The 26,508-nt window shown below is 51.8% G+C and overlaps 2 protein-coding genes and 1 long non-coding RNA gene across 12 annotated transcripts in view; 1 reads left to right on the top strand and 2 right to left on the bottom strand.

Annotated features, from left to right (window-relative positions):
- Positions 1-384: 384 nt before the first annotated feature.
- ARHGEF15 (Rho guanine nucleotide exchange factor 15) lies at positions 385-11,791 on the bottom strand. Of its 4 annotated transcripts, none has more exons than XM_070563300.1 (16): positions 11,598-11,791; positions 8,931-9,625; positions 8,311-8,643; positions 8,010-8,064; positions 7,080-7,138; positions 6,767-6,978; positions 6,492-6,652; positions 6,164-6,316; positions 5,891-6,020; positions 4,193-4,267; positions 3,997-4,089; positions 3,754-3,914; positions 3,505-3,657; positions 3,266-3,348; positions 2,807-2,911; positions 385-2,040 (listed from the first exon to the last, which is right to left on the bottom strand). In XM_070563300.1, the coding sequence occupies exons 2-16, from the start codon at positions 9,574-9,576 to the stop codon at positions 1,889-1,891; spliced, it is 2,571 nt and encodes an 856-aa protein (XP_070419401.1). In that variant the 5' UTR covers positions 9,577-9,625; positions 11,598-11,791; the 3' UTR covers positions 385-1,888. The 4 variants fall into 4 exon arrangements, with proteins under 4 accessions (XP_070419401.1, XP_070419399.1, XP_070419402.1 ...); XM_070563298.1 differs by having other exon boundaries at positions 385-1,197; positions 11,598-11,728; XM_070563301.1 differs by lacking the exon at positions 11,598-11,791 and adding an exon at positions 11,058-11,183.
- Positions 11,792-12,665: 874 nt separating this feature from the next.
- On the bottom strand, positions 12,666-23,789 carry LOC139074147 (uncharacterized). The gene is made up of 4 exons (XR_011523661.1): positions 23,526-23,789; positions 14,379-14,505; positions 13,094-13,221; positions 12,666-12,767 (listed from the first exon to the last, which is right to left on the bottom strand). It is a non-coding gene; the product is annotated as an uncharacterized lncRNA (long non-coding RNA).
- The window catches only part of SLC25A35 (solute carrier family 25 member 35), an 18,799-nt gene continuing 14,730 nt past the window's right edge, over positions 22,440-26,508 (top strand). For 3 of the 7 annotated variants that reach the window (XM_070563336.1, XM_070563338.1, XM_008532410.2), the window contains exons 1-3: positions 22,440-23,157; positions 24,609-25,005; positions 25,881-25,946. In XM_070563336.1, the coding sequence (XP_070419437.1) occupies positions 24,631-25,005; positions 25,881-25,946 (441 nt within the window). In that variant the 5' untranslated portion in view covers positions 22,440-23,157; positions 24,609-24,630. Of the gene's footprint in view, positions 23,158-23,820; positions 25,006-25,880; positions 25,947-26,508 lie in introns of those variants that run through there. The other 4 variants (XM_008532409.2, XM_008532411.2, XM_070563335.1 and 1 more) reach the window with 4 other exon arrangements.

Below are 26,508 nucleotides of genomic sequence, written 5' to 3'. Positions count from 1 at the left end.
AATAAATAGGTGTAGAATTGAATTGAATTAAACACAGAGATGCTTGGCTCCTCAGTAAAGGACCTGTATTGTTGAGCACCTGCCTTTTCTGTCCTCGCTGCACCTTCATCCCCTATTGGGGCCCCAGCCATACCTGGTCCTCCCTCTTCTTCTTCCCCAACCTGCAGGAGCCCTCTGCCCCAGCATCTGCAAACCCACCACCACCGCCACCGCCTTAGCTCCCTCGGGAGCTGAGTGGGCCAACACACTCAGGCCTTGCACCTGGTCTCCAAGCCCCAGCTCCCAACAGAACTGACACCTGCTCTCAAAGAATCCCTTTCCCACCAGCCCCACCCCCCTTATAAAGCCACGTTTGGAAACACACACTCCCCTGAAGAGCCTCAATACAGCTCCACCAACATTTATTGAGGGTTTCTCATATGCCGGGCACCGTGCTAGGAGAATCTCCAAAGTCATGGACATGCCAAATGCCAGGCCTTTCTCCCTCTGAGTCTCCCAGAGTCCCTGCACCTCCTGTGGTCAGCGTAGCAGTTTCTGTCCTGGGCAAGTTGCCATGCATGACCTGAAGGGAAGGTCTGATGGCCTAGCTCAGGGAAGGCTCTGTGCCAGGCCTGGGCCCCCACTCGCCAGCAAGTGTCTGCTCCGCTCTGTCTCATCCCTCACCTCCTTCTGGCATCGTGTGGGGACAGTTTCTCATCTGGAAGCAGATGCTCTGGATGAAGTTGGGCAGCAACACTGGCTCTCTGTTCTCTGCCCACTGCTTGGCCCAGTGTTTCTCTGAGAGGACCAGGATGAAGGCAAGAAAGCCTGGGAGGCTCACCAGCTGGCCAGTGATCCACAGCTTCCATTTCTTCACCCAAAGCTGGGACTCAGAGTCAGTCCAAAGCCTGAGGCTGAGTCTGGACAACTGGTTATAGTTCAGGTTGGAGGATGTGTAGGCAGGAATTACGGAGGCCAAGTTTTGGGGCAAGGAGAAAGGTCTGTGGGCTTCAAGGGGCCTCGGGCCCCAGCTGCTGGCCATCTTCAGTCCCTTGGGCTCCTCTGCCAGCTGCTTGGTTGCTCCATAACATAACCCTCTGACTGTCATGGAGCCCTGGCCTCCAAGAGACCCAGAACCCGGGGCTCTCCTCCCCAGCTCTGGCCTCTGGCTGCCAAGCCACACCCAGCACATTCTCTTCTGGAGCTCAGACCTAGTGTCTTGGAGAGAATAATAGGAAAAATGGAGGATGAGGGAAGAAATGGAGCATTCAGCCATCTGGGAGAGGGCCAAGACCACACCCCGCATTCAGCAGAATCACCTTCTCTGATGCATACGCACACACACGGGTTCTCTGAGAAACACACTCTGGATTCCAGAAGAGAAGTGGCTTGAGGGGGCACAGGAGGCACCCTGGGAATAGAATCTAATACTTCCCAGACTCAAAGGACAGGACAGGTCATTGCGATAAAACCAAGCAGTGTCACTACTGGTCTCTTGGGCCTGGATCACTATCTTCTTTGGCTGGATGGGTCCCTGCTCATCACTGTTGGCTATTTTAATCCTAGGAGTTTGTCTCCAGCTCGGCCCTTTTTAAATGCATTGACCTAGCTTCATCTTCCTTGTCTGTGACCATCGCAGGGATACTCATTGGCCAAGGGCATAGCCAGCTCGGCATCCATTGTCCACTCTGTCTCCACTGGCAATACCCTCAAGCCACCCTCATTCTCCATCATTGCCTGGGCTCTGCCAGCCCTGTTTTCATTGGCTGCTCTGTCCTGAAGCTCAGTCCCTGTTGGTTGCCACTAGAGGTAGCGTTTTCACTGACAGCGAATCCAATGGATGGATGGGCTTTGTCCTCTCCATGCCATGCTGCAGCTATCCCAACCTGTGCCCCCTCCCTAGGCTGCATTAGGGTGGGGGGGCACTGGGGGTGGCTGAAGAGGGCCCAACAGCCTCAAGGAGCCTCTGGTGTTGGCGAAGGTGCTTCCTCCTTTCGTGTTCCCCTGTGACTTCACACACCAACTGGGCAGGGAAGGCCCCAGGAAGCCCCTTCAGCCAGCCTGGGGAAAGAGAGACAGGGGCCCAAGTCGGGCCAGGGCAGGGGGCGGGTCAGGAGGGAAAGGTGGCACCATGAGGTCTAATGCCTGAGGGTCATGGTGAGTGTAGGAATTAGTGTATGGAAGCCTGGAGCAATGGTAGAAAGGCCACTGGAGGTGGAGGTGACAGCAGCATCAAAAAGGGTCACTGTCACTCCTCTGTCAAGCCCTGCAGTAGCTGCTCATCTCACTCAGAGCCTGAGTCCTTATAGGGACCTGCAAGGACGCGTATGAACTGGTCTCCAGTATCTCTATGACCTCATCTGCTTCTCTCCCCTTTCCTCACTCCCTCTAACCACACTGACCTCCTTACTGTTCCTGAAAAACACCGGCCACAGGACCTTTGCACTGACTCTTGCCTCTGACTAGAACAGTCTTCTCCCAGATAACATGTGCCTAGATTCCTCACCTCCATCAAGTCATTGCTCGCATGGTGCCTCTTCAGTGAGGCCCACCTCAACTCCCTATTTAAACTTGTAACCCTACCCAACCCTGGGACTCCTGACCTCCTGGACTCTGCTCCACTTTTGTTTTTCCATAGCACTTATCACCTTCAGACACACTATAAAATTTACTTGTTTATTCTTTATTGTCTCTCCCCCACTAGACTGCATGCTCCAGCAGGGCAGGAATCTCTGCCTGTTCGATTCACAGTGCCTAGAACAGCAAGTGGCACCTCGTAGGTGCGTAATAAATATTTATTGAATGAATAAATAAATGAGTCTCTCACCTTCAGGGCTCTTGTGCAGGTGCTTGGGGGGAGCCCTGGACTCCAGACTCCGTCCCTCGGTCTTGGACGGTGCAGAAGGCTCTGAACAGAGTTCCTGGGAACAGTCTGGTTGGGGTGGGTGACATTACAGCAGGATCAAGACTCTTTTTTGTGTGTGTGAGGAAGATTGGCCCTGAGCTAACATCCGTTGGCAATCTTCTTCTTTTGGCTTGAGGAAGATTGTCGCTGAGCTAACATCTATGCCCATCTTCCTCTATTTTATGTGGGATGCCACCACAGCATGACTTGATGAGCGGTGCTAGGCCTGCACCCGGGATCCAAACCCACGGATCCCGGGCCACTGAAGCGGAGTGCGTGAACCTAACCACTATGACACCAGCCCAGACTCTTTTTAGCTTCTCCCCCATACTCCCCTTAAGACTCACTTCCCTTCCCTCCTCCCCTCTAGAAGATACTCACCGCAGTCCTCATAGATGGTGTCTGAGGAGCAGGGAAGAGGGCCTGGGGTAGGGAAGGCTCCCAGCCAGCGCTGCATGTCTGATCTGGTGGGGATAGAGGGAGGGGTCACAGTTGGCCCAGCAGATACTCCTGGGCGTTAGGCAGGGACTTCGGAGGAGAGAGACTGGGGAGGAGGGTGCTGGGCTCTGAAAGGTCAGGTGGGGGTCTCAAGGATCTTTTCTGAAGGAGACACAACTCACAGGGATGAAGCTTGGAGTAGCCGGTGGGTGGGGCGGCCCTGGTGGTTGCTGAGAAGGGAGAGGCGGAATGTAGGGGGCCCAGATGGGTCTGGAACCTGCTGGGCCTGGACCAGGGAGCGATGGGCATAGTCCAGAACCTGTAACCGCTGCCCACTGCCCAGGAAAGAGGGAGTTGAGGGGGAGAGCAGAGGTCCAGCTGGACTCCTCCTCCCCACCTCTGCCTGGGCTCCCTCCTTTCCTGGGACCCACCTCTTGGGCTGAGTGATGAGCAGCAGGTCACTAAAGAGCAGCAGGCAGAGGGGGGTAAAGCGGGGGCGTGAGGTGAAGAGCACGCCCCCCCTCCGGCACCCTAACTCCGTCAGCTCCCCCTGCAGCTCCAGGCGCCTCGACCAGGAGACCAGGGGCAGGGCCTGCGAGGAAGCAGGGAGGAGGTCTGGCTTCCTCCCAGCACTGTGGGGAAAGGGAAGGTGGGGAGTCTGGGCAGGGACTAACCTTGACTTTGTGGAAGCGCAGCCTCTGCGTCAGCCGGATCAGCTCCTCAGTCTGCTTCATGCGCCCCACCTCCGCGCTGCAGCGCTCAATGATCTGGGTAAGGCCAGCCGAGTCACCCACCCCTGCTCCCTTCCACCCCTTCCATCTCTCCCTACTGCCTCGTCACCTCCCTGGCCCTAGCATCCCTGCTGCTCACCTTGCTGACAGCACCCAGCGCCTTCTGGGCATTCTCCTGGCGGCTGGATCCCTCCTCTGTCTGGCGTAGGATATTCTGGGGACAAGGAGGAAGGGTCACTGGGCTCCTGCTCCACAGCCCTGGGATTCGGAGGGGCTACAACTCAGAGGACCCTGCCTGTCTTGGCAAAATGCTCAGTTTGGAGTTTACAGAGCTGGGGGACCAGCCCCAATAAGGCTGAGAGACTTCACCACTCACCATCTGCATAACCCTGAGCAAGTCACATTACTTCTCTGAGTCTCAGTTTCCCCATCTGCAAATTGGGGGTAATTCTCACCTAGCATACCAATAACATTGTTGTGAGGATTTGAGGTAATCGTGTACTTAGCATAGTCCTTGGGACATAGTAAATGCTGCAAAGAGGGTAGCTATTATTTTAATAATTATTAACCATAACTATCAGTACAAACAATATAGCACAGTGGTGAACAGGGCTTGGATTTAAACTTTGTCTCCATCAATTATTACCTGTATGACCTAGGGCAAGTTATTTAACCTCTCTGTGCCTCAGTTTCCTCATCTATAAAGTGGGGTTGGGGCCAGCCCGGTGGTGCAGTGGTTAAATGCGCACATTCCGCCTCAGCGGCCCAGGGTTCGGATCCTGGGTGCGGACACAGCACCGCTTGGCAACACCATGCTGTGGAGGGGTCCCACATATAAAGTGGAGGAAGATGGGCATGGATGTTAGCTCAGGGCCAGTCTTCCTCAGCAAAAAGAGGAGGACTGGCGGCAGATGTTAGCTCAGGGCTAATCTTCCTCAAAAAAAAAATGATTATTGTGGTGTTTTTTTTTTTAAGTGGGGTCAATAATAGTTCCTAGCTACAGCTGTTGGCAAGTTTAACTGGGTGTATAGCACGTAGAGCCACATCTAGAACAGAGCACTCGGTAGCTGTGTAGCCATTATGATTATGATTATTATGTTTATGTGGTCTACGCTCGGGATATATAAAGCTGAATAAGGAATAAAGACGTTGATAATCTAGTTAGGGACTCTTCACATGAGATCCCCACACCGGGTGACCTGGTTTAGGGAGAAGTTTCTACCCTGCAATAGCAGAGTGTTTCTCAGCCTTTTTTGCTTTTCTTTCTTTTTTTTTTTTTCAGTATCATCCTGCTAAGGAGCCTTTTCAGGCATTTTTTCCCTCACTGCCCTCCCCACCATGAAACTTTAATACACAGATATACTGTACATCTATTTATGTACCATGGCCCTTCAGAGTACTACAACCATTGGAATATCTAAGATTTCTTTTTACCCCTCCAAAGAATGAATTTTTGCCTCGGTGGGGGTGGTATCACCCCCATTGGGAAGGCATGCAGGGAAAGATACAGCTGAGGAGAAAAGACCACTCACCACACACCCCTGAGACCCAGACAGATGAGGGACTTGCCCAAGGTCACTCGGGTGAGTGGCAGAGCTAAGTCTAGGACTCATCTCTCTAGCCAGAGGCTCTTTTCCTGTGCCCAGTCTGCTCCCTGAGACATTTGGGTAGCTCCAGGTCGTGCTTAGTGGGCCCTGGACGGAGAGGCCCAGACGAGGAGTCCTGATTTAGGGGATTCCTGTGTCCATGATGGGGTGGGAAGTGGTGGTAGCGGCAGGAGGCCCCGGGAGCGTTCTGCAGCGGGGTGGCAGGGCAGGGAAGGCGCGAGCGCCGGTACCTGCAGCAGCATGCGGAGCCGCGTGATGCGCTGAAAGGGCAGCAGCAGGAAGGACGGCAGCGGGAGGCGCTCGCACTTCGGGAGGCTCTGCAGCCGCCGCAGCTCGGCGGAGAAGCGCACATTCGTGTCCCTGCAGAGGCAGGCCCAGGCGGCTGGCGTGTGCCTCGTCTGCCTCGAGGCCCTGATCCCTCCGGCTGCCCTGGCCTGGACCCCACGCCTGCCCTCGGCTTCCTCCCACAAGGGTGACGTGGCCCCCGCCTCGGGCGCACTCACATGAGGCGGCTGTAGGTCTCCTCCTGGTACTGCTGGTTGCGCACGTAATCCACATACACCGAGAAAGGCCCCACCGCGTGGGAATGCACCACGTCACACAGGTCGCTGATGTGGGGGGAAGAGCGCACACGGGACAGTAACGTCCCTAGAAACCTGGAGGAGTGGGGGCACAAGCAATGGAGGGGGCAGAGAGCCAGGTCTCCCGATTCTCAAGGGAAGGTCGGGGCACCCACTGGGCCTACGGAAGGGAGGCCCTGGGACAGGAAGAAAGCTAAGGAGTACCCGCAGCCCGGGGCCTGGCTTGCTGAGAGGACGGGACCCCACTGACCGCTCACTGACTCCCTGGACTCGCTGCACGTTGGAGAAGAGGGTATGATGATCTCGGGGGGTGAGTGTGTCCCGCAGGGCCTGGCTCAGCACAAAGGTGTCCGTCAGGAGCCGCAGGGAGCGCAGGTAGGAGGCCTCAGATGTCACCACCTCAAACAGGCTCTGAGGAGGAAGGGCAGGGCAATGGCCAAAAGCCCAGCTCCCAGCCAGCCTAGGGCGCAGGTCACACTCCTGCCCTACACCAGCTCCGCCCGGCCAGACCCCAGGGGTGCCCACCTCCTGCATGCGCCTCTCCTGGGGGCTGAGGGTGTCCAGGAGGCCGCTGGCTCGCACAGCTGGAAGTTCCTGCCACAGTGTGTTGCGAGGGCCAGGGGGTCGTGGGAAGGTGGGAGCTTCTCCAGCATTAGTTGGAGAGGAACCCCCATCCTCACCGACCCCCCACAGCTCCTCTGACAGCACGGCTGCTCGATAGGTCTGGTACAGGGGCTCTGGAGAGTAGACACAGCACATCAGGAAAGTCCAGTGCCCCAGCACCCTTCCCCACTGCTCGACGGTCACGGCAGTGAGCCCCCCGTCCAGAGGCCCTCACCATCCTGCAGGGGCAGCTCCCAGTTCTGCCCCTTCAGCTCGTCCAGCCCCTCCTCGTCCCTGTGGAGAGAGAAAGGGATGGAGTCCTCCAGAGTCCCCGCTGTTGCACACCTCCGGGGGGTGCTATTCACGTGAGAGCATGAAGGAGTGCACAACCCACATGCGGGTTGTATGCAGGGACCCTGATGGCTCCCCAGACCAAACCCCAGATTTTTTTAATGTGCCTGTTATATCGGAGGCCCTGAACTAAGTGGGCTCCATCTGTTGCTATCATCTCAACCACTATGTACCAGAGACTTCCAAGTCTCTTTCTTCAGCCCTCTCATGTAGCAACCATTGTCTGGAATGTCCTATTTGTGCTTCCGTGAAACTCAGTATGATCAAACCCAAACTCTTACACCTCCCCACTACCTGTTCTGGTCATCAGCGCCACCACACACCCATTCACCCAAGATAAAAACCTGGGAGAATGAACACTGGTAAATGTTTGTTGGATAAATGAATGGACTCGGATTAACTCTGGTAGCAGTGGGGAATCTAAAGTGATTAACAGGCCCAGATAACACAGAAGAGATGTTCATGGTTGTCAAATGGATTTGCAGACAATAATTGCAATAAAGGCTCAAAGTCGGGGAACTGCAATGGAGCACTTACGATGGCCCCAGCTCTTTACCATCATCCTACCCCAACAACTCTAAGAAGTAGTTGGTATGCTTACCCCCATTTCACAGATGAGGATGCTGAGACCCGGAAGGGTTAAGTGACTTGTATAAGGTCACATAGCTAATAAAGGACAGAGCTGGGATTAGAAACCAGGACTTCTTATCTCCAGAGCCTCAGCCCTTCACTCCACCTTTGTGGAGGTGGGATTTAGCTGGACCTGAAGGTTAGTCCGCCCTCAGGTAGGAGTCAGGGTCGGGGTGTTAGGTACCTGCCCTCCATGGTTGCTGGAGGAGCATTCTGAGGAGCTTCATCCTGACTGTCTCCTGGAGAGAGAACCCAGAGTGAAGAGGACAAGCCTCCAGGATCCCCAGCCCAGGGCTCCTGACTCTGACCCCAGCAGAGACTATTAATATAAAAACTACAACTCCCATCAGCCCCAGAGCAGTTGCTGATGGAGGAAAAAAAAATCCCAGGGCCTGTTAGGGGTTGTAGTTTGTTGGTTTTTAGAGTACTCCACCTCCACCCCTTCCCTTCCTAGCCCAGAGATCCCACTCCCCCAGGCCTTATACCTGTTTGGATTCCGTCTTCACAGAGTGCATCGAGATCTGGCTGTGGGGCATCTCCAGAGTTGGTGGCGTCCTGCCTGACGCGAGTTGGTTTGGGGGGTTTGAGGGGCGGCAGGAGTTTGTGCTCAGCAGTGGAGCGGTAGGATGTGAGGACGACTGGGGGGTGACTGATGCTTGGAGGGTTAGGGCGGGAGCGGGAGGTCCGCAGTGGGGAGGCCCGGCAGGGAGCCCTGGGACCGTCCTCTTTGCTCCCCACAGGGACCCATCGGAGCTCCAGGCCAGGCCGGGCTACATGGCACACACAGGGGCAGCAGGGAGGGCAGACCAGAGCAGCATCTGTAGGAGACAGGGGTGTCCTAAGGAGAAGGCCCTTGGGGCCTGGTCCCACCCTCCCCAGGCCTCCATCCTCCCCTTAACCTGCCCAGCAGTGGGAGCATAGTCCAGCCCCAGGCATCTGTCTCCTCAAGCCTGACTCTCCTCAAACCCCCAGGAATATGGAAACCAGGTTTTCCAAACATGAAATTCACTTTTGCAAAGGTAGCCCCTGAGTACCCAGGCTTACAGCACTGAAAACAAAAAAGACGAGCTGGATTGAGCCCACCCTAGACCTACAACATGCTTACCTGGAGCACCATTCTCGTGGGACCCACTCTTGGTGAGGGTGCCCTGGGGAGTCTCTCTCTCCCCATTCACCTCCACTCCCCCTTGGGGACCTGGCTCCAGGGTGTCCGCAGCCTGGACCTTACTTTCAGTCCCCCATTCAAACCTGCCAGCCAGTCTCCGCACAGTGCCTGGGGCCGAGGCAGAGCCTTCCTGGGCCGGGACCTGGGCCGGGACCTGGGCCGGGACCTGGGCCGGGACCTGGGCCGTGGGAAGCAGGGGCAAAGGTGTGCTGGGTGACCCAGAGGGTTTGGGTGGAGGAACTGGAGAGCGGGGAGCAGGTTCTGGGGAGACAGAGCGCCGGGATGCTGGACTAGGGGTGCTGGAAGGCGAGTCTGGGGAAGTCTGGGAGTCAAGGCTGGCTTTAGAGGCTGAGGGCGGCAGAAGGGCAGGGGGCTTGAGGGATGAGGCTGGGGGCTCCCAGAAGATGGGGGTGCACATTGGGGATGGTGCATCATTGGAGGTGAGGGGAGGATCTTGTGGAGAGGAGCCATTGTGGGGAAGCCCTGGGGACTGGGCAGCCCGGGGGCGAGAGGGGGGCCGGGGGCGGATGATCCGAGGGGGCTTCTGGGTAGGGGGTGTTGCTGCAGGAAGTGACTGGGCTGACATCCTCCTCTGAGCTCTTCAAAGGAGTGGGGTACTCTGCTGGAGTCATCCCCTGAGGAGGAGAGAGGGAGAAAGAGAGACCCTTAGTGCCACCCAGGGGGTAGACTGAGGCCAGCAGAAATCATTTGCAAGCAAATGAGCCATGCCGTTGGAGTCGGGAGGGAAGGCTGGCGCACATCCTCTCCTTCCTTCTCATTTCCACTCTCTTCTCTCTTCTCCACCTCTCACCCTTCCTTCTCCATCCATTCTCTGAGGTCCCTGGACCCCCCCACCCCCACCCCGGTAGCCTTTCTTGGCCCTCCCAGACTCCATTTCTTTTTCAGTCTTTTGGCTTCTGCTGCCACAGTCAGGCCAGAAGAGACAGTGAAGCTGGGGTGGGGGCACCTAGGTGGAGACTCCAGTTGCGGGGTGGAGTGCAAGAGAACTGGATCAGTAAGGGGAATTGGGCTTGCCGGCATTGCCACGACGTGTCTGCCTGACGAATTGTGTTGTGTGTCTGTAATGTGTGTTGTGGAGGTTTGTGTGTGTGGTTTAAGTGTGTGTGGACATGGTGTGTGTGTGCTGTTCCTGGTGCTATGTGAATGGGGTGTTATGTGTGTTCCGAGAGTATACTTGCTGTGTGCTTACTGGGCGGGTGTGCAGCAAGAGAGTGGAGTATACAGTGTGTGGTGTGTGGTGGAGAGGGTTGCAAGGCTTCATGTGTGCCATGTACTGTCTGTGTGGGGCCTTTGTGCAGTGGTGTGTATCTGTGCACGTGCGTTCATGCCTGAGTGATGAGGGATGCATCACTATTTCCCCGCTCCAGTGGGCCCTCCGCCCCCCATTTCCCAGTTCCTCTCTCCGGACTCTCCCTTTCCGGATTATTTTTAGTCTCCTTTTCCTGCCATGAAGATTCCTGGAGCCACTGACCCCAAGAGACCAGGAGGCCCTGGGCATGGTCTCTCCCGCCCCATCCTCTTTTCCCTGCCTGCTCTCTGTCCCTCCATCTGGTCACAGAGGCCTCAGTGGAAGCCGGAGTCCTGCCAGGGTTCCTGGCGGGCGGTTGGGAGACCAGACTGAAGGTGAGGACCAGTGGGGCCAGGACTCTGGGGCCTGGCCTTCACTTCCTCCCTCAGGGAAGGAGGCTGTGATCCTGAAGAGGCTGCAGGGTCAGGGCTGGGAGATGGGGGCACCCCCAGACTCCCTTCAGGAGTCAGCAAGAGAGTCAGACCCCTCCAGGCCTCAGATTGGGTTCTTGAGAAATGATGCGAGGTGGGGGCTGGGGGCTATAGACTGAGTCTTGCAGCTCAATGGCCTCTGTGTTCTGGCAGGAAGCCCCTTATCTAGGTGACCCAGGCAGTGGCCTCACCAGCTGCCCAGCTCCTCCCCAGTCATGCCCCCCCCCCCAGGGATCCCACCCCCTCTCAGGTGCCTGAATTTACTTCCTTTCCCACCCCCCACTCAGGCCTCTCACAGGGACCCAGGTACTCGGCCCAAGCACTCACCCTTGAGTCCTCTCCACTCTCAGTCACCTCCCAGGGCTGAGTGAGTAGGGGCAGGAAACAGGAATTGGATTCTCCTCCCAACCGGACACCCCCCCCACCAAACCACACCACACTCCACATGCGCACACTGAGGCTCTGGAAGATGTGAGGGACCCGGTACCCCGGGTCCCGGAGGTTAACAGGGTCTAGGGAAAAGCTAAACTCAGGCGTGGAGAGTGGGCTGTTCTGTATGCGTACGTTCTGTCTGCATTGCTGTGTGGATGGGGGTGGACAGGGGTGGGGTGAGGATGGGGTGGCATTGGCACAGGGCTGGGCTAGTGGCATGGCATGGACATCTAGACTCCTCTGTATCAGCTAAGGGATGGTGTAGGTGTCCCTCCAGGGCATATCTGACCATCTCTCCCACACCTCGCAAGACAGCCTGTCCCTTTAGCTTCCAAGCTGTCCCCCTGGGTGTGAGCCAGCCTGTTCTTTCACACCAAGGGACCCCCACCCCAGGTTTCTCCTCCCTAACTCTGCAGTAGCTCCCCGTAAATTTACCTTTATCTTTTTGGAAGCAGTTTCTATTTTCAGCCTGTCCTGCCTGCCCCTTGGAGCAAGGAGTATGGGGCCAGGTCTCCGAGTGTCTGTTCCTGTGTTTCTGGGGCGGGAACTGAGGGCCCAGATTGAGATCTCCGCAGAGGAAGCCAGTTCCTCAGCCCCACCCGGCCATTGTGTCAGGCTTGTGTGTGTGTGTGTGTGTGTGTGTGTGTGTGTGTGTGGAGAGGAGGAGCGAGGGCCGGGATGGGGGTTGGGAGATGGGGAGGTGGGGAGAGAGATCTGAGACCTGTCTCCTCCAAGTGGGTATGATGCTTGCTCGACCCCTTTCCGCTCACCCTTCTCCATTCCTGTCTCTCTCGGTCCCAGCCCCCTGCCTCTCCCTGTCCCACTCAGAGGCTTTGATGTTGATTGGCTGGGAGTCAGTACCCCTGGGTGGGGTGGGGGTAGGGGTCCCCCTCACCTTTAATTTGCTCTATGGTTGAGAAGCTGAATTCCCAGGGCTGAGGGAGTGTGTCATAAAAACAACTGAGGGGGTGGAATGAGCCACACCCCAGCCTGGGAAGCAAGATAGTGGGAGGAAGATGCAAGGGCAGTTATGAACTCTGGGGGCCTTTACCCACGCACAGGTGCCTGCCTTGGCCAGACCTTCCACACACACACACACACACACACACACACACCCTCCAAACAAGACACTGGGAGGAAAAGTCAGAAAGCTGGGATGAAAATATGTTTTAACCCCCTTTTCCTCAGAATAAAAGCCAAAGTCCTTACAATGACCAACAAGACCCTATATTTTCTGTCCTCCCTAACCTCTCCTCTCAGGCACATTCCTGCCTCAGGGCCTTTGCACTGGCTGTGCCTTCTGCCTGGAAACCTCCTTCTCAAGACATCTGCATGGACGATTCCTTCACCTCTTTGAAGTCATTGCTCAAAAATCACCTTCTCAATGAGGCCTCCACCACCACTCTTTCAAATTGCAACCGACAACCTCACACCACATTCCCAACCTCCCTTTTTTCCCATAGCAATCATTCCTTATAACATCCCATATAGTTTACAATTAAATTGACATATTATGCTTATACTTCATTATCTTTTCACATTAGAAAGTAAGCTTCCTGGAGGCAGGCTCTTCATCTGTTTTTTTCAGCAATGTGTCCTAAAGTGCTGGAACAGAGTCAGGCACATAATAAGAGATTAATATTTGATGAATTGAACCAAGCTGAATTGAAATCCTACACACGCGCACACATTTAGCATTATTATTAACGTTTGAAAAGATAACGCAAAAGTGCTGGTTTTAGGCTGCAGACGTGAATGGCACTTGGTACCACAGGAACCACCCCAGGTCTGAGTGGGATGTGGGCAAAAGAAGAGGAACTAGGTGGGTTGGGCCGCCCCCGGGCCTTTACCTGCCCTCCCTGGCCCATCTGACCTTCTTTCCTTTTCCCCTCTCTATCCCCGCCAGACAGACCCACCTGGAGGCTTCTCACCTGTCAGTCTGTTGGGGAGACACTTCCCTCCTCCCAAAGGCAGGACAGCATGTTTTGGGGAACTGAAGGTCCCGGAGCTACACTGAGAATTTTCTGACACTCCTGACAAAGCGGTTCCATTGGGCCCACTGCTCAAAGCAACCACAAAGATGAGAACCATGACTTTTCAGATCTACACAAATCACCCTCTGCTTATTTATGTCCCATCTCATTCCAAAAATAAACTGAGCTCTGAAAATCATATCACGTGATATATATCAGGTCATTTTTGCACAAACACATTTTATTTATTGTACAAATGTTTTTGCAAAGGTACTGATGGCTTTTAATGTAATGATTCATCCTCCCAGCACCCCCACAGAGCAAAAGGTTTCTATTTTTCTGTATTCCAAAGGTGCCGTCACAGTTTCAAGTCCATATTCCGCCTTTTTCTCTTAGTGTTGCTTTATAACCGTATTTCATGTTGCTACATGGTCTTTGTAACTATACCTTTTCCTGGAATATAATATTGCATCAGCTGGATTTTGCCATCTTGATACCAGCAGTAAAAGTCTTCTAGGAAATTCTTCATCCCCTACCCGACTCCATATGGTTCCAGTGGGACAGCCAACCACAAGAGCCTCCTCCTGGCCACCTGACCAGGTTTGGTCAACCACGGTATCCCATTCCTCTGGCCACAGAGACTGGCCCGGGAATGAGAAGTCACCCAAATCAGAGCAGCCTCCTTCAGAGCTGCTTCCCCCTTCCTCCAAGGCCACAGAGCAGGAATAAAGAATGGAGCAATCTGTGTCTTGGCCTCCCTTCCCCCACAGTGGAGGAAACTAGTCAACAGTGGGAGAAAATGAGCCCCATACCTGTGGGAAGCGGAGCCAAGAGATGGAGGGGGCCTGACAACATCATTTGAGCCCCTTGGACTGCCAGTTTCCTGAGCTACTGAACTCCCGATTGTGCATAAGCTAGTTTGAGCTGGGTGTCTGTCACTTACTGCTGAAAGAGTCTTGACCATTATGAGTCATTCCCTAGTGCAGGACATTTGGGGAGCTTCCAGCTTTTGCCATTATAATTAATGCTGCCATGAACATCTTTGTGCAAAATGAAACAAAACATTTTCAATGTGAAATATGATTCATGAAGTAACTCTACAAGCTTCGATGTGGTTGGCTTTGGTTTTGCTTGAAGATTCTTTTCTGGAAGGGTGGAGGGGTCCTCAGGTCTTTCTCTCTCATCTCTTTACCTCCACATCAAGCGGCCTTGACCCTCCTTTAGTCTTCCTTACCTCACTCACCTGGTTGTTAGGAAATGGTTCATGGAGAAGAGGCGCTTAGACTGTTCCTTGAAAATCAGGTTGAGTTTGGCCAGGCCAAGAGGCAAGACTTGGGTGACCATTTGGGGAGACCAGGGAAGCACAGCCACTGTGAAAAGGAAGGAGAACTGTGAAGGGGAAGATTAGCTGAAATGGAAAGAGGGGCGTGAGGCTGGAGGAACAACTAGAGGCCACACTGTGGGCAACCCGACGGGGCAGAAGAGCAGCAGTTGTTTTTTGTTTTTGTTTTTTTGTGAGGAAGATTGTCACTGAGCTAACATCTGTGCCAATCTTTCTCTATTTTATGTGGGATGCCGCCAGAGTATGGCTTGACAAGCAGTACTGGGTCAGCACCTGGGATCCAAACCTGCAAACGCCGGGCCGCCAAAGTGGAGCACACGAACTTAACTGCTACGCCACTGGGCCAGCCCCAGAACAGCAATAGTTTTAACCAGTTCCACAGCTATTCCCTCCTCTTCTGGTACCAGCACCTAGTTTTCTTTTGGGGACCTGCCCCTCATCATTCTAGAGCCATATGGCCCATTCTGGGAAATGCATGGCCTGGAAGCAGCCAGTCAACGCATCCTCTCTTCCCTACCTACCAAGACTGGTTCACAGGTGAGCATGTGACACAAGCAGGGCCAAAGCATAATCCATGCAGGACTTCTGCTCAAATTACTAGAAAAGAAACTCTGTACTGTCTCTGGTAGATCATTTTCAAAGATGACGGCAAAAGTCCCTGCCATCCCAAATGCCCTGTTGCAATGTGACTTTGCCACTCTTCCCATTAAGAAGAAGAATTTCCCCTCCAATTCACCCTGGGCTGGCCTTGCTTTGCTCCAGAGAATGTGGAGGAAGTTATACTGCCTATTTGGAGCCTAGGCTTTAAGAGAACTGTCAGCTTCCGCTTTGTTCTCTTACAAGCCAGCCACCATGTACAGAAGTGTGGGTTAGACTGCAGAATGGTGAGAAGCCATGAGGAGAGAACAGCCACTTGGAGAACCAGGACGGCCCAGCCATCAGCCAGGACCAGGGTCTTAAAACATGTGAACAGGGCCATCTTGGATCCTCCAGCCCCAGTCAAGCACCCACCTGACACCACATGGAGCATCCCCACTGAGCCCTGCCCAATCCACAGATTTGTGAGCCATGAAATGGTTTGTGGGTTTTTTTTGAGGAAGATTAGCCCTGAGCTAACATCTGCTGCCAATCTTCCTCTTTTTGCTGAGGAAGACTGGCCCTGAGCTAACATCCATGCCCATCTTCCTCTACTTTATATGTGGGACGCCTACCACAGCATGGCTTGCCAAGTGGTGCCATCTCCGCAGCCGGGATCTGAACAGGTGAACCCTGGGCCTCTGAAGCAGAATGTGCGCACTTAACTGCTGCGCCACGGGGCCAGCCCTGCTGTGTAGATTTTATGACCCCTGCTTGTGCATGTACCTCCCAGCTATAAGACAATATCTTCGTTCTTTTGAGTCCTTAGGAATGTGATGGCCCCTGAACAGAGAGTCTATGCTGATAGCCATCATCAATGGAAACTGAAAGATCTGCTCTGCTGACTCTCAGTCTGTAACACCAGAGGGTCAACGTTCCTAACCCCTCCCCTATGGCCCACTGGCCTCTATAACTGCTTGAAGATTCTGTGCCCTCCTGAAGACGGTTCTTTTGGACATTAGTCAGCCATCTTCCCTCTTGCTAGCAAGCTGTAATAAAATGCCCTTTCTCTGCCACCATCTTGCCTCTTGATGATTGGCTTTTGTCTTGAGGTGAGCAGATTGTGCCCTTGGTGCGGTAACAAGGTGGCCTGAGAATAAAACCAACAGAGGGGAGAGGCAGAGAGACAGGTTTGAGTCCCTGATCCTGCTGCCCTGAAGTCATGTCTGCTTTTGCACTTTTATGTGAATCAATAAATTCCCTTTTTGTAAGCTAGCTTGAGTAGGGTTTCTGTCACTTACAACCAAAAAATCCCTTACAAGGGCCAGCCCCGTGGCCAACTGGTTAAGTTTGTGCGTGCCACTTTGGTGGCCCAGGGTTTGCCAGTTCGGATCATCAAGCCATGCTGTGGCGGTGTCCCACAAAGAAGAATAAGAATGACTTACAACTAGGAGGTACAACTATGTACTGTGGCTTTGGGGAGAAAAAAGAAAGAAAGAAGAAGATTGGCAACAGATATTAGCTCAGGGCCAATCTTTCTCACCAAAGAGGAAAAAAATCCCTCACAAGGGGAGAGGAGCTCAAAATGAAAGAAGTGATGAGTTCAACTGGTCTCTGCTAGGGCCAGGACCTTGAAGTCCAATAGAATCCTTCATGGACTACACAACACCTGGGCCCTCTTTTCTGTCTAGAAAGCCGTCATGGGTAAGTAGCCTGCCTGTGATGTGGAATAAATCAGAAAGGGGGCAGTGAGGGAAAGCTGGTCTGCTCTGTGAATCAATAGGTTCTGATCTGGGTGAGGCTAGATTCTGCCCAACTGCCACCAGGTGGAGTCTGAGTGCTTCAGGTACGGGGCCTGAGAGCCAAAATGCACCCATCGGCATCTGGGCCACCCCAAGCAGAGGTGCAGAGGCACAGCCCTGCGCTGCATCCTCTTGCCCTCTCTGTGGTTCTACCCCTCTTCTCAGACACCTAGGGCCCATCTTTGTGCTCCCCCTCCACTCCTCTCAAATATGTCTCAGGACATTCATACTCAGGAGAAAATGACAGCTTACAGTAATCAAGACAGCACGGGGCCTGGCCCTGTGGCATAGTGGGTAAGTTCAGTGCACTCTGCTTCGGTGGCCTGTGTTTGCAGGCCGGATTCCAGGCGCAGACCTACACCACTTGTCAGTCATTCTGTGGCGATGAATCACATACAAAATAGAGGAGTGTCTAATAGAGGAGACGTTAGCTCATTGCTAATCTTCCTCAAGCAACAAAAAGGAAGATTGGGACAGATGTTAGTTCAGGGTGAACCTTCCTTAGCCAAAAAATAAAAAAAGACAGCTTGGTATTGGTGAAAGAATAAACACAGATCAATGGAAGAGAATACAGAGCACAGAAATAGACCTACACAAATATAGTCAACTGATTTTTGACAAAGGAGCAAAGGCAATTCAAGGGAGAAAGGATAGTCTTTTCAACAAAAGTTGCTGGAACAATTGGACATCCATATGTAAAAAAAAAATGAATCTAGACACAGACCTTACATCATTCATATTCAAAAAAGATCATAGGCCTAAATGTAAAACATAAAACTATAAAATTTATAGAAGAAAATATAGGAGATAATCCAGGTGACCTTGATTTTGGCAAAAAGTTTTTAGAAACAATACCAAAAGCACAATTCATGAAAGAAAAAAAAACCTGATATTAAACTTTATTATAATTAAAAACTTCTGCTCTGTAAAAGACACTGATAAGAGCATGAAAAGACAAGTCATAGGGGCCAGCCCGGTGGCACAGTGGTGAAGTGCACACGTTCAGCTTTGGCGGCCTGGGGTTTGCCGGTTCGGATCCCGGGTGCAGACACGGCACCACTTGGCAAGCCATGCTGTGGTAGGCGTCCCACATATAAAGCAGAGGAAAATGGGCACGGCTGTTAGCTCAGGGCCAGTCTTCCTCAGAAAAAAAGAGGAGGATTGGCAGCAGTTAGTTCAGGGTTAATCTTCCTCAAAAAAAAAAAAGATAAATCATAGACTGGGAGTAAATATTTGCAAAACATGTATCTGATAATGGACTGTTATCCAAAGTAGACAAATAATTCAAACTCAACAATAAGAAAGCAAACAACTCAGTTAAAAAATGGGGAAAAGATCTGAATAGACACTCCACTAAAGAAGATATACAAGGGTATAAATTTCTAGCTATAAGATGATTAAGTTCTGGGGATCTAATGTACAGAATAGCAACTATAATTAACAATATTGTATTATATACTTGAAAGTTGTTAAGAGAGTAGATCTTAAAAGTTATCACCACACACACACAAAAGGTAATTATGTGAGGGGATGGAGGTGTTAACTATTGCGGTAATCATTTCACAATATGTACATGTGTCAAATCATTGAGTTGCACAGCTTAAACTCACATATGTTATATGTCAATAACATCTCAATAAAGCTGAAAGGGAAAATATATAGATGGCAAAAGCATATGAAAATATATTTAATATCATTTGTCATTAGGGAATTGTAAATTAAAACAACAGGAGAGAGGCCAGCCCAGTGGCATAGTGGTTAAGTTCAAGCGCTCTACTTCGGCGGCCCGGAGTTCTCAGGTTCGAATCCCAGCCACAGACCTACACACCGCTCATCAAGCCATGCTGTGGCGTGTTCCACATACAAAATAGAGGGAGATTGGCACAGCTGTTAGCTCAGGGCCAGTCTTCCTCACGAAAAACAAACAAACAGGAGATAGCACCACACACCTATTAGAATGGCAAAAATTTAAAAAACTGACACTCCCAAATGCTGATAAGGGTGTGGAACAGTGACTCTCATCCACCGCTGGTGGGAATGCTAAATGGTACAGCCACTTTGGAGGACAGTTTAGCAGTTTCTTTCAAAGCTACACATGGTCTTCCCATTCAATCCAGCAATCCTAGTCCTAGGTATTAACTGATTTGAAAACTAATGTGTGCATAAAAACCTGCACAAAAATATTTACAGCAGTTTTCTTCATCATTGCCAAAAACTGGAAGCAACCGAGATGGCCTTCAATACATGAATGGATAAACAAACTGTGGTGCATCCATAAAATGGTACACTATTCAGTGATGAAAAGAAATGAGCTATCTGGGCCCAGCCTGGTGGCGAAGCAGTTAAGTTCACATGTTTCACGGTTCGCGGTTTGGATCCCGGACACAGACCTGTGCACCACTCATCAAGCCATGCTGTGGCAGGCGTCCCACATATAAAGTAGAGGAAGATGGGCACAGATGTTTGCTCAAGGCTAATCTTCCTCATAAAAAAAAAAAAGAATGAGCTATCAAGTCACAAAAAGACATGGATGAACCTTAAATGCCTATTGCTAAGTCAAAGAAGCCAGTCTGATAAGGCTGCATACCTTATGATCCCAATATATGATATTCACTATATGATATTCTGGAAAAGGTAAAAATATCTAGCAGGAAGATCAGCAGTTGCCAGGGAGGGTTGAATAGGTGAAATACAGGGGATGTTTTTAGGGTGGTGAGACTATTCTGTATAAAACTATAATGTATTTGTCAAAACTCTTAGAACTTTAGAGCACAAAGAGTAAACTTTAATGTAAGCAAGTTTTAAAAAACCATTTGGGAGGTAAGGGTATCCCAAGAAGGAATGGAGAATGCAACTAAATCTAACTGCATTACAAATGTATGAAATAACTTGACTAAAGGAGGGGGTGGGGGGCAAGGAAGGTGCTGACCTACGAAGCTTTGGAAATGAGTGGAGTCTCTAAGACCAAAGCCAAAAGGAACTGCACAGAAGCACTGTACTCTAGTCGATAAGGTGGTTTCCTGTGGGGCTACGGGTTAGCAATTCTGATACTCCTACACATGTATACTGGAATTGAACAATTATGCAAATGACTGGCAGACAGTAGGAGCCAGGTTTCTCACTGTTGGAGAGAGAGTTTAAGATAAGCAAAGAGAGGGGGCTAGAATGATCCACATACTAATGGATTAGCATTGGAGACATCACTATGAATTCATGTTTAATTAAGATAGAAAAAGATGGTTATATATAGAAATATCTATAGATATGTGTACATAAATGGGCTCGTATACATACATATATTTACTTGCTCTCCCAGCTGAGAGGGTCTAGAAGCAATGATACTCCAGTGGCAACAAGGCATGCCTAGTGCCCAGATTTTGGTTTCTAATACCATTCTTTTTTCTTTTTCTTTTTTGAGGAAGACTAGCCTTGAGCTTACTGCGGCCAATCCTCCTCTTTTTGCTGAGGAAGACTGGTCCTGAGCTAACATCCATGCGCATCTTCCTCTGCTTTACATGTGGGACGCCTACCACAACATGGCTTAACCAAGCGGTGCCATGTCCGCACCCGGGATCCTAACCGGCGAACCCCCGGCCGCCGAAGCGGGACATGCGCACGTAACCGCTGCGCCACCGGACCGGCCCCTCTAATACCATTCTTCAAGAAAAGGAACTAGGGTTCCTTGGAGAAATGGCTGATTCTGGGACTAGGGCAGGAAGTATACAAAATGAGCCTGAGCATCTTGTATTGCCAGAAAGTAAGGCAATACTTTAAAATTGTTTTCAATTAAAAAAAAAAAATTGCGGGCCGCCCAGTGGTGCAGCGGTTAAGTTCGTACATCCTGCTTTGGCGGCCATGGGTTCGCTGGTTGGGGTCCCGGGTGCGGACATGGCACCGCTTGGCACGCCATGCTGTGGCAGGCGTCCCACATATAAAGTAGAGGAAGATGGGCACGGATGTTAGCTCAGGGCCAGTCTTCCTCAGCAAAAAGAGGAGGATTGGCGGCAGATGTTAGCTCAGGGCTAATCTTCCTCAAAAAAACAAAACAAAAAAATTGATGGGAATATGTCAAAGAAACACATGAACCAAGTAAAAGAGCTCCCAAGGGCCAAAGCTAGAACAATTTGAACAACAAAGTAAAGTATATTGGATTATAATCCAAAGTATAACATAAATATCCATGAGTCCATACTGATAAAAATAAATGGTTGAATAAATAAATGGGGGAGACAAATCTCCCAGGCAGAAACCTAAATAATTTCTGTAGCTCTTCTCCATCAAGGAGGTGGAGCCTAACTACTCCTTAAAATGTAGGCTGTGCATAGTGATTTCCTTCCAAAGAGTACAGCATGGAAAGGAGGAAAACAGAGTAACTTTACAATGGAGAAAACTGACAAACACTACCTCAGCCAGGAGATCAAGGCCAACACAAACAGTGAGAAGTCATTTTGATAGTATGTATCCAGCAGCACCCTTGAAATGACATGATGAATGGCAGCTATCTCTGTGGTCTTCCTCCCCAAAACCCACAACCTCAGTCCAATCATGAGAAAAAAAATTCCAATAGAGGAACATTCTACAAAATATCTAACTGGTACTCCTCAAAACTGTCAAGGTCATCAAAAACAAGGAAAGTCTGAGAAACTGTCCCAGCTAAGAGGAGCCTAAGGAGATATGATAATGAAATGTGGTAATGCGGGATCCTGGAACAGAAAAAGAGCTTTAAGCAAAAATGAAGAAAGTCTGAATAAAGTATGGACTTTAGTTAATAATAATGTATCAATATTAGCTCATTAATGGTAACACTATATCATATTAATATAAAATGTTAATGGAAACAGGATGTGGAGTACATGAGAACTCTCATAATATCTTTACAATTTTTCTGTAAATCTAAAACTGTTCTAAAAATTAAGCTTATTATTATTTTTGTGTGTGTGAGGAAGATTGGCCCTGACCTCACATCTGTTGCCAATCTTCCTCTTTTTGCATCAGGATCTGAAACTGCGAATCCGAGGCCGCTGAAGCTGATGGGGCAAATTTAAGCCACTATGCCACCAGGCCAGCCCCAAAACTAAGTTTATTTTTAAAAAACATTTTAAAAGTTGTTTATCTCTAGAGCATCTGAATATTAAAGATAAAAGCCAGTGGTTCTAAAACTTTAGCACACATCAGAATAACCTAGAGTTTGTTAAAACAGATTGTGGGCCCCACCTCCTGAGTTTCCGGTGCAGGAGGTCTAGGGTAGGGCCAGAGAATTTGCATTTCTAGTAAATCCCTAGGGGTTGCTGCTTTTGTTCCACGGACCACACTTTGAGAACCGCTGGTGTAAACTCAAAGATTTGAACAATGATGAACTCTCATCTCATCCAGTAGGTGGAGGCATTTGGGGAACATTCTTTGGAAATTTTCCCAGGGGGACCCTTTCAGAGCCCCTTCTGAGAAGCCCCATTATCTGCTCTAGTTTATCCCCCCCACCCCCCCCCCCCCCCGCCCCAGCCTCATCCTAAGGTTCAATGGCTTAGCAGTACACTGGTTAAATAGAAATGACTCAGACCCAGCCCCTGGGGCATCCAAGAACTCCTAGCATGGTGAAGGAGTCAGAGAGTAAAGATGGCTAACAGAAATGAGGAACATGGGCAATTTGCTTGAGGTGCAAAGCAGAATGGAAGTGGCTGAATGTGGAATATTTGAAAAAGCTTCCAGGGTCAGAAGAGATGAAGCTCAAGGTGAAGAACGATTTGGAAATCACCAAAAGAAGGGGACAAGGACATTCCCGGCCATGGGAACAAGATACACAAGAGCATAGGGGTCTGACAGCTCTCGAGTTTTCTGGAAACCTGATAATTGAGCACCTAGTCCAACACTCTCACTCGCGTATGCGCGATAATTACCATTCCCTTTCTTCTTTTAAAGATTGGCACCTGAGCTAACATCTGTTGCCAATCTTCCTTTTTTTCTTCTTTCCAAAGCCCCCCAGTATATAGCTGTATATTCTAGGTGTAGGTCCGTCTGGCTCTGCTACGTGGGATGCCGCCTACGCAAGCTCTGACGAGCTGTGCTAGGTCTGTGCCCAGGATCGGAACCCGCAGAACTGGTGGAACTGGCGAAACCCTGGGCCGCCAAAGTTAACCACAAATTTAACCATAAGGCCACGGAGCAGGCCCCTACCATCCCCATTTTACAGAGGAGCCTCTGAGACGTTAAGTAACTTGCCCAAGGCCGTCCAGCTGGTAAGCAGGAAGACCCATCTGGAGCTCAAAAAGCACCGAGTCTAAGTCTGGTGGCTGCCTCACACACAGGTGAGCCCTCTGCCTCCTCCCGCCCCAGATGACATCCTCTATCTTCCTGCCTTCTTTCTCTAAGCCTTCTGCCTCAAGCCCTTCCCAGCTGGCTTCCCCAGTCTCTTTTCTCAGAAGTTCTTCCGTAATTAACCATTACCAGACTCATGAGCAAGGGAAGGAATCCAGAATCGCAGAATCTCTCCCCAACTTGCTGGCCCTGTGTAACCTAAGCCCAGGGATCAAAATCCCTGCCTTGGCTTGTCGGACCTTCTCCTCTGGGTTGCCGTGGGGATGAAAAGAGCTTAGGGATGTGACTACGCTCCCTCGCCATCCTTCAGGCCCCCCTCCCTCCACGCCCGCAGCCAGCCATACCCCGGCACTAGAACCTGCAAAAGCTTTACTCAGCCTCAAGAGCTCGCTCCCATCCAGCAGGTGTGTCCCATTTGCCCCCTCGCGGGCGGAGCCGCAGCTTGTGAGCTCTCCCGGGCCTGAACTGAGCAGGGCGTGGGTCTACAGTTTGGCAACCCCACCCAGCAATGACCCAGGATAGAGGGCAAAGGAAGGGAGCCCTCCACCCCGAAGAGGAGAAGTCCCAAGCACCCCAGCGGGGGAACTGCTGCCTCCACGCTCCGCCTCTGCGCCCGTCCAGTAACCCAGGTTCTAACCTCTCCTCCCCGCCAGTGATAAACCCTCCGCTCCCCGGGCACCCCTCCCAGAGCTCCGAGCGCAAGGCACCGGCCCGGACGCCGGGAGGCGGAGAGTTAATTCCAACCGCCTCTCAGCGGATTCCGAAGACCTGGTCGTCGAGAGCACCTCCCATTGGCCGCGGAGCCGGCTTAGCGCTGATTGGCCGAGGCTCTCGGCTACGGCTCTCCAAGGTTCCCCATTGGCCGCCGCGCTCCAGTGACTAGAGCGTGGCGGCCCGGCCTCCGCGGCTGCCCGGGCGAAGCTGCGGCGAGCTGCGACAGCAGCCTGAAGACGCGTGTCCCTGGAGGGAGTCCCGACTTCCTTCCCAAATCCAGATCTCGTTGCTGTCCCGGGGACGCCACTGGATCTTCGCCTGGATCCTTTTCTCCTTAACCTGATTGTTTTCTTTTTCCTTCCTCCCGGTCTCGCGTCTCCCGGCGTTTCCCTCCCCTACTCCCGCCAACCCGTAGCCCGCCATCCTCAGCATCCCACCTGCCGTCCTCCTGGCTTCTACCTCTCCTAGACCTCAAATCCCTTGACCAACAGGGTCCTGTCATAACCTTCTCGCCAGACTCTCCTAAACTTCTCTTTCTTTTCTCTTTGCTAGCTTGTGTCTTCCAAATTCCAGCTAACCCTTGACCCCTTTAAGTTTGACCCTTACACTCTTGTCTCCAGACCTCTAAATTCCTACCTCCTGCAGTTGGACTGCTGAAACTGAGGTCTTCTCCTGATTTCTTACCTCATTTCTGAAGCTCATTTTGACTTTCTTACTCCTGGGCCAGTTCCTGCTACTGCTACCCCACCATGGACTTCTTGATGAGCGGCCTGGCAGCCTGCGGGGCCTGCTTGTTCACCAACCCCCTGGAGGTGGTGAAGACCAGGATGCAGTTGCAGGGAGAACTGCAGGCCCCCGGCAGCTACCAGCGGCACTACCGAAACGTCTTCCATGCCTTCATCACCATCGGCAAGGTGGACGGCCTGGCTGCCCTGCAGAAGGGCCTGGCCCCTGCCCTCTTATACCAGTTCCTGATGAATGGCATCCGGCTGGGCACCTACGGGCTGATTGAGGCTGGGGGCTACCTGCGCACGGCTGAAGGTGGCCTCAGCCCTGCCCGCAGCGCAGCAGCTGGGGCCCTGGCTGGGGTCATGGGAGCCTACTTGGGGAGCCCCATCTACATGGTGAGAAGAAGGGTCTTGCCTGGGGCCTTCAGGGCAGACCCTTGGTGTAGGGTGGGGGCCTGGGCCTTCACAACCTGACGCTGAGGTTGGAAGTGGATTCGTGTAGAGAAGGATGAGGAATTTGAGTAATATATATCAGCAAGTGTAGGGATCGGGGGAAGGTCCTGGTCATCACAGAATTACAGTCTTACAGCCTGCCCCTTTGAGTTACCTGATACAGGTGAAGGGTCGGTAGCCTGAGGCCCAGAGAGGGTAAATCTCACGGTTGCTTATTCCTAGGACTAGGCCCTGCATAGTGTTCCTCCTGGAAAGACACTGGGAGGCAGTGAGTTCTATGGAAGGAGAGGCAGTCTGGTCTCACTCCCAGGGTATGAGATTCAAGGACAGTGGCCTCTCCAAAGTCAACTGGACCCGTGCCTCCACGAGGCTTGGGAGCCAGAGAGCAAGTCTTGCAGATGACCCCTCACAACTTGCCCCAGAGTCTGATGGGGAGCCTGGTTGTGGTGGCAGATGGAGATCTGGTCTGGGAGTGGAAGCTGGCATGAGAGGCTGGACACCCAGGTCTTGCCTAACATGAACAGTCTTAGGAAATGTTGCCGTTCTCCAACTTCCCCATCCCCCACCCCTACCCCCAGGGGAAGGAGGATGTGGTGGGGGGGGCGGGTGTCTTGCAGTGCTAGGAGATCCATCCCCTGGGACTGGAGCCAAGGGACACAGAGTCTCATGACCAATTTGTTAAGTGGGAACAACAATAATTATCAGATTAAAAGGGTATTTGGAACACCTCAGAGGAAGTGAGAGGGGGGTCAGGCATTTGGGTCTCAAGCGGGAGGATGGCCACTGGGCCATAGGCTATGATACTCTCTCATTTCCAGGTGAAGACTCACCTACAGGCACAGGCAGCCTCAGAAATCGCCGTAGGACACCAGTATAAGCATCAGGTGAGGGTTTTCCAGCTCCGCTGTAGTCCCTGCCCATTCTCTCCCATTTACCTCCAGCTTTTTTTCTTTCTTTTCTTTTCTTTTTTTTTTTTGAGGAAGATTAGCCCTGAGCTAACATCTGCTGCCAATCCTCTTTTTGCTGAGGAAGACTGGCCCTGAGCTAACATCCATGTCCATCTTCCTCTACTCTATATGTGGGACGCCTACCACAGCATGGCGTTCCAAGCGGTGCTATGTCTGCACCCAGGATCTGAACCGGTGAACCCCAGGCCACCGAAGCAGAATGTGCACACTTAGCTGCTGTGCCTCCAGGCCAGCCCCTACCTCCAGCTTTCTGCCCACACCCAACAGCTCCAACCTAGCTACAGCTCTGCCCAGCCCACCAATTAAGTCCCACTCTGTCGCTGGAGTCCACAGGGATCCTCTTTCCCACATGTTCCCCAGTTCCTCTAGTCTTCTGCACCTGTTTCTCCTGCCCCATTCTCCTGACCTCCTAATGTCCTCGCTTCCATACTCACTGCCCCTATTCTGGGTTCGCGAGGGAGGGAACAACAGGGTGGTA

Source organism: Equus przewalskii, chromosome 10 (assembly GCF_037783145.1).
Source record: "Equus przewalskii isolate Varuska chromosome 10, EquPr2, whole genome shotgun sequence".
In the NCBI taxonomy this organism is placed as follows: domain Eukaryota; kingdom Metazoa; phylum Chordata; class Mammalia; order Perissodactyla; family Equidae; genus Equus; species Equus przewalskii.
This window is presented reverse-complemented; position numbering and strand designations above follow the sequence as displayed.